The following is an 18,756-nucleotide window of genomic DNA, read 5'->3' on the forward strand; positions in this document are numbered from 1 at the left end:
GTAATACACAGGAACTCTCACAAACAGGTCCGAGACAACACAAAGGCAAAGCATACTGAACAGAGGCCCTTTAAATAATAAGTGATGATGACATCGCAATTCTGAGACTGCATCCTGTGTCACACGGATGATGCACACTGCACAGCAGTCTGGCCATAAAAGGAAGTACAGGAAATGAGCAGCATCCCCCACAATGCACCATAGTCAGGAAGAGAGGTGAGTAAAATGGCTGCCAGCAGCACATGGCAAACAAAACAGGGAAAAAACCCTGACATAGTCACTCTGGTGGTACCTTGGAATTTCTGTCTCGCATAATTTTCTTCTTTGAGTCTTGGCTCGAATCTAGCAGGAGAGGGTGTCGGTGATCTTCATATCACTGGTGGGGCCTCGCAGGATTTGGTATGCAGTCCTTTTGGACATGTCATTTTCCAGCTTGGAGACTTCCGTTGAGGAGGGAGCTTCTACTTCAAGGACCCTTCTTTCATCAAGATTTAATTTCTATCAAGTTGACTACTTGAAGATGAACGTTTTATTTTATCTAAGCGTGGATTTTCGAAATCGGTTGTTGAGACCATGTTTCAGGCTCGTTAGCCTCTGACTAGGAAAATTTTTAACCATAAGATATGGCGTAAATATTTATGCTGGTGTGAATCCAAGGACTACTCTTAAAATCGAATAGAGTTTGAATTCTTTGAATTAAGTCTTTTTCTCCAAGAAGGTTTGGAGAAGGGATTATCGGCTAGTTCCCTAAGGGGTCGAATTACTGCCTTGTCTATTTTGGTTACATGAACGTCGGGCGGACTTCCAGACGTTCTTCATTTGGTCAGGCCTTGGTCAGGATCAGGCCTGTGTTCAAATCCGTTACTCTTTCTTGGAGTTTTAATTTAGTTCTTAAGGTTCTTCAAGGGGCTCAGTTTGAGCCGCTGCATTCCTTAGATACTTAGTGTAATCTTGGAATGTTTTGTTTCTTGTTGCTATTTCTCTGCTCGTAGAGTGTAAAAGCTCTCGGCTTACAGTATGAGTTTCCTTACCTTATTTTTCATTCGGATAAGGTGGGGTTACGTACTAAATTAGGGTTTCATCCCTAAAGTAGTTTCGGAACATTAATTAGGAGATTGTTGTTCTTTCCTCGTGTCCTAATCCTTCTTGTCAGAACTTGGTATGTGCATTATGATTCTTTGTACAGACAACTAGGATTTTCGTTAGTCTTCTGTTTAACATAAGAAGACAGAAAGTTACAGCTACTTCTTTTACTTTGTGGGCATTCAAAATGAAGCCTTTTAGGGAACAGATTTGCAAGCCTACAACCTGGTCCTCTCTTCTATAAATTTGTCTCTTTTGCCTCGACTGAGGCCTCTTTTGGGAGAAAGGTTTCTCAAGCAGTGGTGCCTTCCGTTTAGGTTTCCTGTCTTGGACCTCCCTTATCATCTGTGTACTCTAGGTTGGGTATTGATTCCCAACAGTAATTAATGATGATCCGTGGACTCATCGTGTCATTAGAAAGAAAATAAAATTTATGCTTACCTGATAAATTTCTTTCTTTCTTGACACGATGAATCCATGGCCCGCTCTGTTATTTAGACAGTTTGCTAGTTTGTTATAAACTTCAGACACCTCTGCACCTTGTTTTTTCCTTTCTCTTCTTTACTTCGGTCGAATGACTGGAGTGGGAGGGAAGGGAGGAGATTTTTTTTTTTTTATTCGTCTTTATTGGCAGAAATTAAGCAATCACATGACAATCCAAGAGTACAGTCATCACATTTCAATGGAGGTCGGTGCGCAGACCGTCAAAGTGCACATATAATAAGCAATGAATGAATTGTACAATATGTAGAAGATAATAATATTACATTACGCCTTGAGGAAATATTACATTTGTTGGTTAGTCTATACAGACATATGACAAGAATGCAATAAACATAGCTTAGTCATGAGTGATCGCCTCCATCCCTTTTTTGTTCCTTTATTATAACAAATTATATAAACATTTATTAAACATCAACATTTAACAAATAACATCCTAACCGGGGGGGAATTTGACTCTATCTCCTCAACTTTGAGGACCACACGGGTTAGAGATTAAGAAGTGTTAGAACAGCATTTCCTCTGAGAAATCCGCTCTTGGTTGATTAATCACTGATTCATTCAGAACCTGCCACTCCCCACTCAAGGTTGCTAAAAGCATCGCCTCAAGTTGTGTGAAGGGCTTAAGAATGCGTTGCTGCAAGGCTGGTTGTAGTGTTTTTATAAAGGGCTGCCGCTTTTTTAAGAAAGGTTGAAGCCTGTGTTTTGTGTTTAATTTGACGTCATGCTGTTCTACAAAAAGTTGTTTCATTAAGCTGAGCTTAAATTGGGCTGTCGTTGGTGGTTGTTTAGAGATCCACCTATCAAGAATGCAATGTCTCGCTAACAGTGTACACAGGGTAAGTAGCCTATGGTGCTTTTTATGCATGTCTTCCCATCAAAATAGGTATATTTTACTCAAGTCCACCTCGGTTTCTATGTTGAATGTAGCCTTAATCCAGTATTGGTATTGTCCCCAAAACCGTCTAATCAACGGGCATGAGAAAAAGTAGTGTTGGAACGAAGGGGACTCCTCACTGCTGCATTTAACACCTTTGTCAGGGTGTTGTGGTTTCCACTTTGATAACCTATGAGGCGTAATATAATCTTTATGCAACATTCTAAGCTGCGCCTCTCTAAGGGGCACTGCTAACGTTGCTGATTTGATGGCTTCTAAACTGTTTGTTATATCCTGTGTAGTCAATATAGGTGAGAAGTCGTTATTTAATTTTGTTAGAATGTGTTTTTGTATTGTAATTTCTTTACGTTTCATTAGTTGCTTATAGAAATCTGACAGTGAGAAACTATTTGAAACAATGTCTGGGAGATGGCAAAGGGGGATTTGTTCCAGAACTCTGGGTTGGATTGTAAAAGGCTTGACAGATAATGTCTCACCTGAAAATAGGCATAAAAATGTTTGTTAGAAATATGATACCTAGTTTTAAGTTCTTGAAATGATCTGACCGTGTGTTGTACTGGGTCTAACACGTCGCCCACCACCCTGATTCCAAAAGTTTTCCAAATGCGGAACGGTTCACAGTCATTTCCCGATGGTAAATCTGGGTTTCCCACTAGGGGTATAAATTTAGGAGTGGGGTGGGTGAGTCCCATATATTTATTAATCAGTCGCCAAGCTCTTAAAGGGTCTCTATATAGGATATTATTGGCAATCAAGGGTGGGATATCCTTTAGTGTGGCATAAGGAAGGTATGCTAATGACATAGGCGCCAGTGTTGCTTCCTCAAGTTGCGCATCGCAAAAATGGGAGGTGCCCATTTGCCAGTCAGTTATCAGCCTAGCCAAGGTCTCCCAGTTATAAAGCTTTAAGTTTGGGAGACCCAATCCTCCACTAAGAAGGGAAGTTGTAATTTCTCTGCAGCTATGCAAGGTTTTTTCCCCCCGCGCCAAACGAAAAAAAGATATGGCTCGGGTCAGGAGTGTCAGTTCATTCTTGGTCATGAGAAAAGACAGCATGAGTAATGGATAGATTATCTTTGGCAGTACAGTCATTTTAACTTGGTTAATTCGGCCCGACAATCCCGGGGGGAGATTGATCCAACTATGTAGCTGTGACTATTACACTTTTCAGAAATATTCAACTTATACATTTTATGAGGGTCTCTATGTAGTTTAATGCCAAGATACGTAAGTGCGTTCGGCATTTCTATGAATGGAAATGTGTGTCTAGAACTAGAGTGTTTGTTTAGCCACAAGATCTCTGATTTAGATGCGTTAATTTTGTTGCCCGAAAAATTGCCAAATTCCAAGATCGTATGTAGTATGTGTGGTATGTGTAGTGAAGGTGTGTCAACAAATAGTAGCATGTCATCTGCATATAAAGCCATATGTATGGGGATACCTCCTATTGTAGTGCCCCGGAATATCTGTCTCAATTTTATTGCCAGTGGTTCTAATGCCAGGTTAAACAGAAGGGGTGATAGCTGAAAATCCGGTGAAAATAGGCCGTTAGTCAATACACGTGCCACAGGTGAGCTATATATTTTTCGTATCAGGTCTATAAAGGGGCCTTTCAAATTAAACTGTTGCATAGTATTGATCAGGTGAGACATTCCACGCGGTTGAGGGAGGAGATATTTAACAGCTCTGCTGTGGTGCTCTTTGCTGGGCAGGAGTGATATTCCCAACAGTAATTAATGATAATCCGTGGACTCATCGTGTCAAGAAAGAGAAATATATTTATCAGGTAAGCATACATTTTCTTTTATATATGTGTATGTATGTATGTATGTATGTGTGTGTGTGTGTGTGTGTATATATATATATATATATATATATATATATATATATATATATATATATATATATAAACTCTTTACTTTAAACTTGTAATACGTGTGCTAACCTGACTGTGATCAATCTTTACTTTGAGCGCAGTTAGCTCTGTGTATCGAGCCACTTGTAATCTGGGCCATAATGTCTTCTCCCTCACAATCTGCTTGCTCATCCCTTTAGGATATTGTATTGTATGTGTCTAGTGTTCCAGCTACATGAAGACATATTTTTAATGACTAATTTTTCTAAATGCTATATGCGACTTAAAAAAAAAATAATCCTTTGCAGCAAGGAAGAGTTTCTACGTGTACTCTGGTATCCTGTCTGTGCTGAACCTGGTGCAGGGGATGGGCAGTGCTCTGCTCTGTGCTGAAATCATACAAGGATTGTGGTACGTCTTCAACATGACTCTTCCTCAGATCCATGTTTGTTTGTCATTGTCATGCTACTCTTTGTCATTATCATGCTATTCTTTCTGATTTACGTGCCAATTCTTGTCATTGTCATACTACTCTTCACCATTGTCATACTACTCTTTCTGATTGTCATGCTAATTCTTGTCATTGTCATGCTACTCTTCACCATTGTCTTACTACTCTTTCTGATTGTCATGCTAATTCTTGTCATTGTCATGCTACTCTTCACCATTGTCTTACTACTCTTTCTGATTGTCATGCTAATTCTTGTCATTGTCATGCTACTCCTTATTATCATGCTATCATGCTATTCTTCGTCATTGTCATGCTACTGTGTCATTTTACTCTTTGTCATGTCATGCTACTCTTTCTCATTGTCATGCTATTTTTTGTCATTGTCATGCTACTATTGGCCATTGTCATACTACTCTTGGTCATTTTCATACTACTCTTCGTCATTGTCATGTTATTTTTCATCATTGTCATGCTACTCTCCGGCATTGTCTTGCTACTCTTCGTCATTGTCATGCTACTCTTCGTCATTGTCTTGCTACTCTTCATCATTGTCTTGCTACTCTCCGGCATTGTCTTGCTACTCTTCGTCATTGTCATGCTACTTTACGTCGTCATTGTCATGCTACTTTACGTCGTCATTGTCATGCTACTTTCCGTCGTCATTGTCATGCTACTCTCTGTCGTCATTGTCATGCTACTTTCCGTCGTCATTGTCATGCTACTTTCCGTCATCATTGTCATGCTATGCCTTGTCATTGTCATGCTACGCCTCGTCATTGTCATGCTACTCTCCAGCATTGTCATGCTACGCCTTGTCATTGTCACCCTTCTTTGTCATTGTCATGCTACTCTTCGTCATTGCCATGTTACTCTGTGTCATGTCATGCTACTCTTTCTCATTGTCAAGCTATTCTTTGTCATTGTCATGCTTCTATTTGCCATTGTCATACTACTCTTGGTCATTTTCATACTACTCTTCGTCCTTGTCATGCTACTCTCTGTCGTCATTGTCATGCTACTCTACGTTGTCATGCTACTCTCTGTCGTCATTGTCATGCTACTCTACGTTGTCATGCTACTCTCCATCTTTGTCATGCTACTCTCCATCTTTGTCATGCTACTCTCCGTCATTGTCATGCTACTCTCCGTCATTGTCATGCTACTCTCCGTCATTGTCATGCTACTCTCCGTCATTGTCATGCTACTCTCAGTCATTGTCATGCTACACCTTGTCATTGTCATGCTACGCCTTGTCATTGTCATGCTACGCCTTGTCATTGTCATGCTACGCCTCGTCATTGTCATGCTACGCCTTGTCATTGTCATGCTACGCCTCGTTATTGTCATGCTACTCTCCGGCATTGTTATGCTACTTTTCGTCATTGTCATCCTCCTTTGTCATTGTCTTGCTACTCTTCGTCATTGTCTTGCTACTCTTTTTTCATTATTATGCTACTTTTTGTCATTATTATTATTCTACTCCTCATCATTGTCATCATTGTAAGTAGGGAGAGGGCACACACATTGTGTCTATATGTAAGTGACATGTATGGAGAGGTCTTACACATTGAGTCTATATGTGACATGTATGGAGAGGTCTTACACATTGAGTCTATATGTGACATGTATGGAGAGGTCTTACACATTGAGTCTATATGTGACATGTATGGAGAGGTCTTACACATTGTGTCTATATGTAAGTGACATGTATGGAGAGGTCTTACACATTGTGTCTATATGTAAGTGACATGAAGGGAGACGTCTTACACATTGTGTCTTTATGTAAGTGATATATAGGGAGAGGGCACACACGTGTTTATATGTAAGTGACATGAATGTGTATGGTGATCTGTGTTTCTATAATAAAAATAAGGACCCTACAGCATTAACACTCCCGTTCCCTCACACCTCTTTCAGCTTTGTAGATGTCACCACGTTCCTGTACTTCAGCCTGTTTGCACCGCTCATGTATGCAGCCTTTCTGAAAGGCTTCTTTGGGTGAGTAACAGATCGGAATAAAGATCCAGCATTGTCGCAGGCAGAAGTGTAGGTCCTACAGTGCCCAGTCATATACTTACAATAAATGTGTATAAAATGTTCTCTAATGATCCATTTTATGGATAAATAATCTCTCTACTTAAACATGAAACTGTAAAGCTCACAGGGTCTTTGTCTGAGAAATATTCTGTGTAAGTAGCTATTCTGCTTTACTTATATGGGTCTGTATTCAGACAGTGTGTAGTGTTCTGCTGCCCTCTCCTGGAAAATTTAGCTAACAGTCTTTTTTATCTATTTTGATTCTCAGCAGAAATGATAGTAACAATAAAAAAGCCAACACTACAGTGATAAAAGGAAATCATTATATTATCTGTGTTTAAAACATTTGAATATTATTGCCCAGCATCCTCTGCTCCATTGAAAACACAATTAGCTGAGGTTTTCTGTGAAGTTGTTTGCACGTCTGGTGTAAAGTGATCTCTGTTGGATTTCCTAAATATAAATGTTCAATCAACAAACACAATATTTATCTACCATGTACAGTTTTTAAATCAGCTAATAATTGTTGAATCTGGTAAATGGAATTTATTCTTATATTATCTAAAAAATTCCCATGAACAGATGTAGTTTCCATTATAGCTGAAATGTTCATCACACGACATGACTGCACAAAATTTCCTTAGAGTTTAGTGGATAAAAGATCTAAATTTTTTTATAGAGGCGCAGGGACCGTGTGTTATATTGCAGGAGGCACAGGGACAGTGCTTTATATTCCAGGAGGCACAGGGGCCGTGTGTTATATTGCAGGAGGCACAGGGGCCGTGTGTTATATTGCAGGAGGCACAGGGACAATGCATTATATTGCAGGAGGCACTGGGATAGTGCGTTATATTGCAGGAGACACAGGGACAATGCGTTATATTGCGGGAGGCACAGGGACAGTGTATTATATTGCAGGAGACACAGAGACAGTGCGTTATATTGCAGTATACACAGGGACAGTGCGTTATATTGCAGGAGACACAGGGACAGTGCGTTATATTGCAGGAGACACAGGGACAGTGCATTATTTTGCAGGAGGCGCAGGGACAGTGCGTTATATTGCAGGAGACGCAAGGACAGTGCGTTATATTGCAGGAGGCGCAGGGACAGTGCGTTATATTGCAGGAGGCGCAGGGACAGTGCGTTATATTGCAGGAGGCGCAGGGACAGTGCGTTATATTGCAGGAGGCGCAGGGACAGTGCGTTATATTGCAGGAGGCGCAGGGACAGTGCGTTATATTGCAGGAGGCACAGGGACAGTGCATTATATTGCAGGAGGCACAGGGACAGTGTGTTAAATTGCAAGAGACAGTGTGTTATATTGCAAGAGACAGTGCGTTATATTGCAGGAGGCACAGGGACAGTGTGTTGTATTGCAGGAGGCAAAGGGACAGTGCTTTATATTGCAGCAGGCACAGGGACAGTGCGTTATATTGCAAGAGACAGTGCGTTATATTGCAGGACACACAGGGACAGTGTGTTGTATTGCATGAGGCACAGGGACAGTGAGTTATATTGCAGGAGGCACAGGGACAGTGAGTTATATTGCAGGAGGCACAGGGACAGTGCGTTTATTGCAAGAGACAGTGCGTTATATTGCAGGAGACGCAGGGACAGTGCGTTATATTGCAGGAGGCACAGGGACAGTGCGTTATATTGCAGGAGGCATAGGGACAGTGATTTATATTGCAGGAGGCACAGGGACAGTGAGTTATATTGCAGGAGGCACAGGGACAGTGCATTATATTGCAAGAGACAGTGCGTTATATTGCAGGAGACGCAGGGACAGTGCGTTATATTGCAGGAGGCACAGGGACAGTGCGTTATATTGCAGGAGGCACAGGGACAGTGATTTATATTGCAGGAGGCACAGGGACAGTGAGTTATATTGCAGGAGGCACAGGGACAGTGAGTTATATTGCAGGAGGCACAGGGACAGTGAGTTATATTGCAGGAGGCACAGGGACAGTGAGTTATATTGCAGGAGGCACAGGGGCAGTGTGTTATATTGCAGGAGGCACAGGGACAGTGCGTTATATTGCAGGAGGCACAGGGACAGTGTGTTATATTGCAGGAGACAGTGTATTATATTGCAGGAGGCACAGGGACAGTGCGTTATATTGCAGGAGACAGTGTGTTATATTGCAGGAGGCACAGGGACAGTGAGTTATATTGCAAGAAGACAGTATGTTATATTCTAGGAGGCACAGGGACAGTGTGTTATATTGCAGGAGGCACAGGGACAGTGAGTTATATTGCAGGAGGCACAGGGACAGTGCGTTATATTGCAGGAGTCACAGGGACAGTGCGTTATATTGCAGCAGGCACAGGGACAGTGTGTTATATTGCAGGAGGCACAGGGACAGTGTGTTATATTGCAGGAGAGAGTGTATTATATTGCAGGAGGCACAGGGACAGTGAGTTATATTGCAGGAGGCACAGGGACAGTGCGTTATATTTCAGGAGGCACAGGGACAGTGCGTTATATTGCAGGAGGCACAGGGACATTGAGTTATATTGCAGGAGGCACAGGGACAGTGAGTTATATTGCAAGAGGCACAGGGACAGTTCCTTATATTGCAGGAGGCACAGGGACAGTGCGTTATATTGCAGGAGGCACATGGACAGTGAGTTATATTGCAGGAGGCACAGGGACAGTGAGTTATATTGCATGAGGCACATGGACAGTGCATTATATTGCAAGAGACAGTGCGTTATATTGCAGGAGACCAGGGACAGTGCGTTATATTGCAGGAGGCACAGGGACAGTGATTTATATTGCAGGAGGCACAGGGACAGTGAGTTATATTGCAGGAGGCACAGGGACAGTGAGTTATATTGCAGGAGTCACAGGGGCAGTGAGCTATATTGCAGGAGGCACAGGGACAGTGATTTATATTGCAGGAGACGCAGGGACAGTGCGTTATATTGCAGGAGGCACAGGGACAGTGATTTATATTGCAGGAGGCACAGGGACAGTGATTTATATTGCAGGAGGCACAGGGACAGTGCGTTATATTGCAGGAGGCACAGGGACAGTGCGTTATATTGCAGGAGGCACAGGGACAGTGCGTTATATTGCAGGAGGCACAGGGACAGTGCGTTATATTGCAGGACGCACAGGGACAGTGCGTTGTATTGCAGGGGGTACAGGGACAATGCGTTATATTGCAGGAGGCACAGGGACAGTGAGTTATATTGCAGGAGGCACAGGGACAGTAATTTATATTGCTGGAGGCACAGGGACAATGCGTTATATTGCATGAGGCACAGGGACAGTGTGTTATATTGCAAGAGACAGTGTGTTATATTGCAGGACACACAGGGACAGTGTGTTGTATTGCATGAGGCACAGGGACAGTGAGTTATATTGCAGGAGGCACAGGGACAGTGAGTTATATTGCAGGAGGCACAGGGACAGTGCGTTATATTGCAGGAGGCACAGGGACAGTGTGTTATATTGCAGGAGGCACAGGGACAGTGTGTTATATTGCAGGAGGCACAGGGACATTGAGTTATATTGCAGGAGGCACAGGGACAGTGAGTTATATTGCAAGAGGCACAGGGACAGTTCCTTATATTGCAGGAGGCACAGGGACAGTGCGTTATATTGCAGGAGGCACATGGACAGTGCATTATATTGCAAGAGACAGTGCGTTATATTGCAGGAGACCAGGGACAGTGCGTTATATTGCAGGAGGCACAGGGACAGTGATTTATATTGCAGGAGGCACAGGGACAGTGAGTTATATTGCAGGAGGCACAGGGACAGTGAGTTATATTGCAGGAGTCACAGGGGCAGTGAGTTATATTGCAGGAGGCACAGGGACAGTGATTTATATTGCAGGAGACGCAGGGACAGTGCGTTATATTGCAGGAGGCACAGGGACAGTGATTTATATTGCAGGAGGCACAGGGACAGTGCGTTATATTGCAGGAGGCACAGGGACAGTGCGTTATATTGCAGGAGGCACAGGGACAGTGCGTTATATTGCAGGAGGCACAGGGACAGTGCGTTATATTGCAGGAGGCACAGGGACAGTGCGTTATATTGCAGGACGCACAGGGACAGTGCGTTGTATTGCAGGGGGTACAGGGACAATGCGTTATATTGCAGGAGGCACAGGGACAGTGAGTTATATTGCAGGAGGCACAGGGACAGTAATTTATATTGCTGGAGGCACAGGGACAATGCGTTATATTGCATGAGGCACAGGGACAGTGTGTTATATTGCAAGAGACAGTGTGTTATATTGCAGGAGGCACAGGGACAGTGTGTTGTATTGCGTGAGGCACAGGGACAGTGTGTTGTATTGCAGGAGTCACAGGGACAGTGAGTTATATTGCAGGAGTCACAGGGACAGTGAGTTATATTGCAGGACACACAGGGACAGTGTGTTGTATTGCATGAGGCACAGGGACAGTGAGTTATATTGCAGGAGGCACAGGGACAGTGAGTTATATTGCAGGAGGCACAGGGACAGTGCGTTATATTGCATGAGGCACAGGGACAGTGCGTTATATTGCAGGAGGCACAGGGACAGTGTGTTGTATTGCAGGAGGCACAGGGACAGTGAGTTATATTGCAGGAGGCACAGGGACAGTGAGTTATATTGCAGGAGGCACAGGGACAGTGTGTTGTATTGCAGGAGGCTCAGGGACAGTGCGTTATATTGCAGGAGGCACAGGGACAGTGAGTTATATTGCAGGAGGCACAGGGACAGTGTGTTGTATTGTAGGAGGCTCAGTGACAGTGCGTTATATTGCAGGAGGCTCAGTGACAGTGCGTTATATTGCAGGAGGCACAGGGACAGTGTGTTGTATTGCAGGAGGCACAGGGACAGTGAGTTATATTGCAGGAGGCACAGGGACAGTGAGTTATATTGCAGGACACACAGGGACAGTGTGTTGTATTGCATGAGGCACAGGGACAGTGAGTTATATTGCATGAGGCACAGGGACAGTGTGTTGTATTGCAGGAGGCACAGTGACAGTGAGTTATATTGCAGGAGGCACAGGGACAGTGCGTTATATTGCATGAGGCACAGGGACAGTGCGTTATATTGCAGGAGGCACAGGGACAGTGTGTTGTATTGCAGGAGGCACAGGGACAGTGAGTTATATTGCAGGAGGCACAGGGACAGTGAGTTATATTGCAGGAGGCACAGGGACAGTGTGTTGTATTGCAGGAGGCTCAGGGACAGTGCATTATATTGCAGGAGGCACAGGGACAGTGAGTTATATTGCAGGAGGCACAGGGACAGTGCGTTATATTGCAGGAGGCACAGGGACAGTGTGTTGTATTGCAGGAGGCACAGGGACAGTGAGTTATATTGCAGGAGGCACAGGGACAGTGAGTTATATTGCAGGACACACAGGGACAGTGTGTTGTATTGCATGAGGCTCAGGGACAGTGTGTTGTATTGTAGGAGGCTCAGTGACAGTGCGTTATATTGCAGGAGGCTCAGTGACAGTGCGTTATATTGCAGGAGGCACAGGGACAGTGAGTTATATTGCAGGAGGCACAGGGACAGTGTGTTGTATTGCGTGAGGCACAGGGACAGTGAGTTATATTGCAGGAGGCACAGGGACAGTGTGTTGTATTGCATGAGGCACAGGGACAGTGAGTTATATTGCAGGAGGCACAGGGACAGTGCGTTATATTGCAGGAGGCACAGGGACAGTGAGTTGTATTGCAGGAGGCACAGGGACAGTGTGTTGTATTGTAGGAGGCTCAGTGACAGTGCGTTATATTGCAGGAGGCTCAGTGACAGTGAGTTATATTGCAGGAGGCACAGGGACAGTGTGTTATATTGCAGGAGGCACAGGGACAGTGTGTTGTATTGCAGGAGGCACAGGGACAGTGAGTTATATTGCAGGAGGCACAGGGACAGTGAGTTATATTGCAGGAGGCACAGGGACAGTGTGTTGTATTGCATGAGGCACAGGGACAGTGTTTTGTATTGCAGGAGGCACAGGGACAGTGAGTTATATTGCAGGAGGCACAGGGACAGTGTGTTGTATTGCATGAGGCACAGGGACAGTGAGTTATATTGCAGGAGGCACAGGGACAGTGCGTTATATTGCAGGAGGCACAGGGACAGTGCGTTATATTGCAGGAGGCACAGGGGCCGTGTGTTATATTGCAGGAGGCACAGGGACAGTGAGTTATATTGCAGGAGGCACAGGGACAGTGTGTTGTATTGCAGGAGGCACAGGGACAGTGAGTTATATTGCAAGAGGCATAGGGACAGTGCATTATATTGCAAGAGACAGTGCGTTATATTGCAGGACACACAGGGACAGTGATTTATATTGCTGGAGGCTCAGGGACAATGCGTTATATTGCATGAGGCACAGGGACAGTGTGTTATATTGCAAGAGACAGTGTGTTATATTGCAGGACACACAGGGACAGTGATTTATATTGCATGAGGCACAGGGACAGTGAGTTATATTGCAGGAGGCACAGGGACAGTGAGTTATATTGCATGAGGCACAGGGATAGTGTGTTATATTGCAGTAGGGCACAGGGACAGTGCGTTATATTGCAGGAGGCACAGGGACAGTGCGTTGTATTGCAGGGGGTACAGGGACAATGCGTTATATTGCAGGAGGCACAGGGACAGTGCGTTATATTGCAGGAGGCACAGGGACAGTGTGTTGTATTGCAGGAGGCACAGGGACAGTGTGTTGTATTGCAGGAGGCACAGGGACAGTGAGTTATATTGCAGGAGGCACAGGGACAGTGAGTTATATTGCAGGAGGCACAGGGACAGTGAGTTATATTGCAGGAGGCACAGGGACAGTGTGTTGTATTGCAGGAGGCACAGGGACAGTGAGTTATATTGCAGGAGGCACAGGGACAGTGAGTTATATTGCATGAGGCACAGGGACAGTGTGTTGTATTGCAGGAGGCACAGGGACAGTGAGTTATATTGCAGGAGGCACAGGGACAGTGAGTTATATTGCAGGAGGCACAGGGACAGTGAGTTATATTGCAGGAGGCACAGGGACAGTGAGTTATATTGCAGGAGGCACAGGGACAGTGAGTTATATTGCAGGAGGCACAGGGACAGTGAGTTGTATTGCAGGAGGCACAGGGACAGTGAGTTATATTGCAGGAGGCACAGGGACAGTGAGTTATATTGCAGGAGGCACAGGGACAGTGAGTTATATTGCAGGAGGCACAGGGACAGTGAGTTATATTGCAGGAGGCACAGGGACAGTGCGTTGTATTGCAGGGGGTACAGGGACAGTGCGTTATATTGCATGAGGCACAGGGACAGTGTGTTGTATTGCAGGAGGCACAGGGACAGTGAGTTATATTGCATGAGGCACAGGGACAGTGAGTTATATTGCAGGAGGCACAGGGACAGTGAGTTATATTGCAGGAGGCACAGGGACAGTGTGTTGTATTGCAGGAGGCACAGGGACAGTGTGTTGTATTGCAGGAGGCACAGGGACAGTGTGTTGTAATGCAGGAGGCACAGGGACAGTGAGTTATATTGCAGGCGGCACAGGGACAGTGAGTTATATTGCAGGAGGCACAGGGACAGTGCGTTGTATTGCAGGGGGTACAGGGACAGTGTGTTATATTGCATGAGGCACAGGGACAGTGCGTTGTATTGCAGGGGGTACAGGGACAGTGCGTTATATTGCATGAGGCACAGGGACAGTGTGTTGTAATGCAGGAGGCACAGGGACAGTGAGTTATATTGCAGGAGGCACAGGGACAGTGAGTTATATTGCAGGAGGCACAGGGACAGTGCGTTGTATTGCAGGGGGTACAGGGACAGTGAGTTATATTGCAGGAGGCACAGGGACAGTGAGTTATATTGCATGAGGCACAGGGACAGTGAGTTATATTGCAGGAGGCACAGGGACAGTGAGTTATATTGCAGGAGGCACAGGGACAGTGAGTTATATTGCAGGAGGCACAGGGACAGTGAGTTATATTGCAGGAGGCACAGGGACAGTGTGTTGTATTGCAGGAGGCACAGGGACAGTGAGTTATATTGCAGGAGGCACAGGGACAGTGTGTTGTATTGCAGGAGGCACAGGGACAGTGTGTTGTATTGCAGGAGGCACAGGGACAGTGTGTTGTAATGCAGGAGGCACAGGGACAGTGAGTTATATTGCAGGAGGCACAGGGACAGTGAGTTATATTGCAGGAGGCACAGGGACAGTGTGTTGTATTGCAGGAGGCACAGGGACAGTGTTTTGTATTGCAGGAGGCACAGGGACAGTGAGTTATATTGCAGGAGGCACAGGGACAGTGAGTTATATTGCATGAGGCACAGGGACAGTGCATTATATTGCAAGAGACAGTGCGTTATATTGCAGGAGACGCAGGGACAGTGCGTTATATTGCAGGAGGCACAGGGACAGTGCGTTATATTGCAGGAGGCACGGGGACAGTGATTTATATTGCAGGAGGCACAGGGACAGTGCATTATATTGCAAGAGACAGTGCGTTATATTGCAGGAGACGGAGGGACAGTGCGTTATATTGCAGGAGGCACAGGGACAGTGCGTTATATTGCAGGAGGCACAGGGACAGTGATTTATATTGCAGGAGGCACAGGGACAGTGAGTTATATTGCAGGAGGCACAGGGACAGTGAGTTATATTGCAGGAGGCACAGGGACAGTGCGTTATATTGCAGGAGGCACAGGGACAGTGCGTTATATTGCAGGAGACAGTGTGTTATATTGCAGGAGGCACAGGGACAGTGTTATATTGCAAGAGACAGTGTGTTATATTGCAGGAGGCACAGGGACAGTGAGTTATATTGCAGGAGGCACAGGGACAGTGAGTTATATTGCAGGAGGCACAGGGACAGTGCGTTATATTGCAGGAGTCACAGGGACAGTGCGTTATATTGCAGGAGGCACAGGGACAGTGAGTTATATTGCAGGAGTCACAGGGACAGTGAGTTATATTGCAGGAGGCACAGGGACAATGTGTTATATTGCAGGAGAGAGTGTATTATATTGCAGGAGGCACAGGGACAGTGAGTTATATTGCAGGAGGCACAGGGACAGTGCGTTATATTTCAGGAGGCACAGGGACAGTGAGTTATATTGCAGGAGGCACAGGGACAGTGAGTTATATTGGAAGAGGCACAGGTACAGTGCCTTATATTGCAGGAGGCACAGGGACAGTGTGTTGTATTGCAGGAGGCACAGGGACAGTGAGTTATATTGCAGGAGGCACAGGGACAGTGAGTTATATTGCAGGAGGCACAGGGACAGTGAGTTATATTGCAGGAGGCACAGGGACAGCGCGTTATATTGCAGGAGACGCAGGGACAGTGCGTTATATTGCAGGAGACGCAGGGACAGTGCGTTATATTGCAGGAGGCACAGGGACAGTGATTTATATTGCATGAGGCACAGGGACAGTGAGTTATATTGCAGGAGGCACAGGGACAGCGAGTTATATTGCAGGAGGCACAGGGACAGCGCGTTATATTGCAGGAGACGCAGGGACAGTGCGTTATATTGCAGGAGGCACAGGGACAGTGAGTTATATTGCAGGAGGCACAGGGACAGTTATTTATATTGCAGGAGACGCAGGGACAGTGCGTTATATTGCAGGAGGCACAGGGACAGTGATTTATATTGCAGGAGGCACAGGGACAGTGCGTTATATTGCAGGAGGCACAGGGACAGTGCGTTATATTGCAGGAGGCACAGGGACAGTGCGTTATATTGCAGGAGTCACAGGGGCAGTGAGTTATATTGCAGGAGGCACAGGGACAGTGATTTATATTGCAGGAGACGCAGGGACAGTGCGTTATATTGCAGGAGGCACAGGGACAGTGATTTATATTGCAGGAGGCACAGGGACAGTGCGTTATATTGCAGGAGGCACAGGGACAGTGCGTTATATTGCAGGAGGCACAGGGACAGTGCGTTATATTGCAGGACGCACAGGGATAGTGCGTTGTATTGCAGGGGGTACAGGGACAATGCGTTATATTGCAGGAGGCACAGGGACAGTGAGTTATATTGCAGGAGGCACAGGGACAATGTGTTATATTGCAGGAGAGAGTGTATTATATTGCAGGAGGCACAGGGACAGTGAGTTATATTGCAGGAGGCACAGGGACAGTGCGTTATATTTCAGGAGGCACAGGGACAGTGAGTTATATTGCAGGAGGCACAGGGACAGTGAGTTATATTGGAAGAGGCACAGGGACAGTGCCTTATATTGCAGGAGGCACAGGGACAGTGCGTTATTTTGCAGGAGGCACAGGGACAGTGAGTTATATTGCAGGAGGCACAGGGACAGTGAGTTATATTGCATGAGGCACATGGACAGTGCATTATATTGCAAGAGACAGTGCGTTATATTGCAGGAGACCAGGGACAGTGCGTTATATTGCAGGAGGCACAGGGACAGTGATTTATATTGCATGAGGCACAGGGACAGTGAGTTATATTGCAGGAGGCACAGGGACAGTGCGTTATATTGCAGGAGGCACAGGGACAGTGCGTTATATTGCAGGAGGCACAGGGACAGTGCGTTATATTGCAGGAGGCACAGGGACAGTGCGTTATATTGCAGGAGTCACAGGGGCAGTGAGTTATATTGCAGGAGGCACAGGGACAGTGATTTATATTGCAGGAGACGCAGGGACAGTGCGTTATATTGCAGGAGGCACAGGGACAGTGATTTATATTGCAGGAGACGCAGAGACAGTGCGTTATATTGCAGGAGGCACAGGGACAGTGATTTATATTGCATGAGGCACAGGGACAGTGAGTTATATTGCATGAGGCACAGGGACAGTGAGTTATATTGCAGGAGGCACAGGGACAGCGAGTTATATTGCAGGAGGCACAGGGACAGCGCGTTATATTGCAGGAGACGCAGGGACAGTGCGTTATATTGCAGGAGACGCAGGGACAGTGCGTTATATTGCAGGAGGCACAGGGACAGTGCGTTATATTGCAGGAGGCACAGGGACAGTGCGTTATATTGCAGGAGGCACAGGGACAGTGCGTTATATTGCAGGAGGCACAGGGACAGTGCGTTATATTGCAGGAGGCACAGGGACAGTGCGTTATATTGCAGGAGGCACAGGGACAGTGCGTTATATTGCAGGAGTCACAGGGGCAGTGAGTTATATTGCAGGAGGCACAGGGACAGTGATTTATATTGCAGGAGACGCAGGGACAGTGCGTTATATTGCAGGAGGCACAGGGACAGTGATTTATATTGCAGGAGGCACAGGGACAGTGCGTTATATTGCAGGAGGCACAGGGACAGTGCGTTATATTGCAGGACGCACAGGGACAGTGCGTTGTATTGCAGGGGGTACAGGGACAATGCGTTATATTGCAGGAGGCACAGGGACAGTGAGTTATATTGCAGGAGGCACAGGGACAGTAATTTATATTGCTGGAGGCACAGGGACAATGCGTTATATTGCATGAGGCACAGGGACAGTGAGTTATATTGCAAGAGACAGTGTGTTATATTGCAGGACACACAGGGACAGTGTGTTGTATTGCATGAGGCACAGGGACAGTGAGTTATATTGCAGGAGGCACAGGGACAGTGAGTTATATTGCAGGAGGCACAGGGACAGTGCGTTATATTGCATGAGGCACAGGGACAGTGCGTTATATTGCAGGAGGCACAGGGACAGTGCGTTGTATTGCAGGAGGCACAGGGACAGTGAGTTATATTGCAGGAGGCACAGGGACAGTGAGTTATATTGCAGGAGGCACAGGGACAGTGTGTTGTATTGCAGGAGGCACAGGGACAGTGAGTTATATTGCAGGAGGCACAGGGACAGTGAGTTATATTGCAGGGGGTACAGGGACAGTGAGTTATATTGCAGGAGGCACAGGGACAGTGAGTTATATTGCAGGAGGCACAGGGACAGTGAGTTATATTGCAGGAGGCACAGGGA

The 18,756-nt window shown here is 45.8% G+C and overlaps 1 protein-coding gene across 1 annotated transcript in view; it reads left to right on the forward strand.

The window, feature by feature from the left end:
- TPRA1 (transmembrane protein adipocyte associated 1) overlaps positions 1 to 18,756 on the forward strand; it is a 56,813-nt gene that overhangs the window by 29,714 nt on the left and 8,343 nt on the right. Inside the window, exons 9-10 of the mRNA XM_053720834.1 lie at positions 4,645 to 4,747; positions 6,705 to 6,785. Of these exons, the coding sequence (XP_053576809.1) occupies positions 4,645 to 4,747; positions 6,705 to 6,785 (184 nt within the window). The remainder of the gene's footprint in view (positions 1 to 4,644; positions 4,748 to 6,704; positions 6,786 to 18,756) is intronic.

The sequence above is a fragment of the Bombina bombina genome, chromosome 7 (genome assembly GCF_027579735.1).
Source record: "Bombina bombina isolate aBomBom1 chromosome 7, aBomBom1.pri, whole genome shotgun sequence".
Taxonomy (NCBI): domain Eukaryota; kingdom Metazoa; phylum Chordata; class Amphibia; order Anura; family Bombinatoridae; genus Bombina; species Bombina bombina.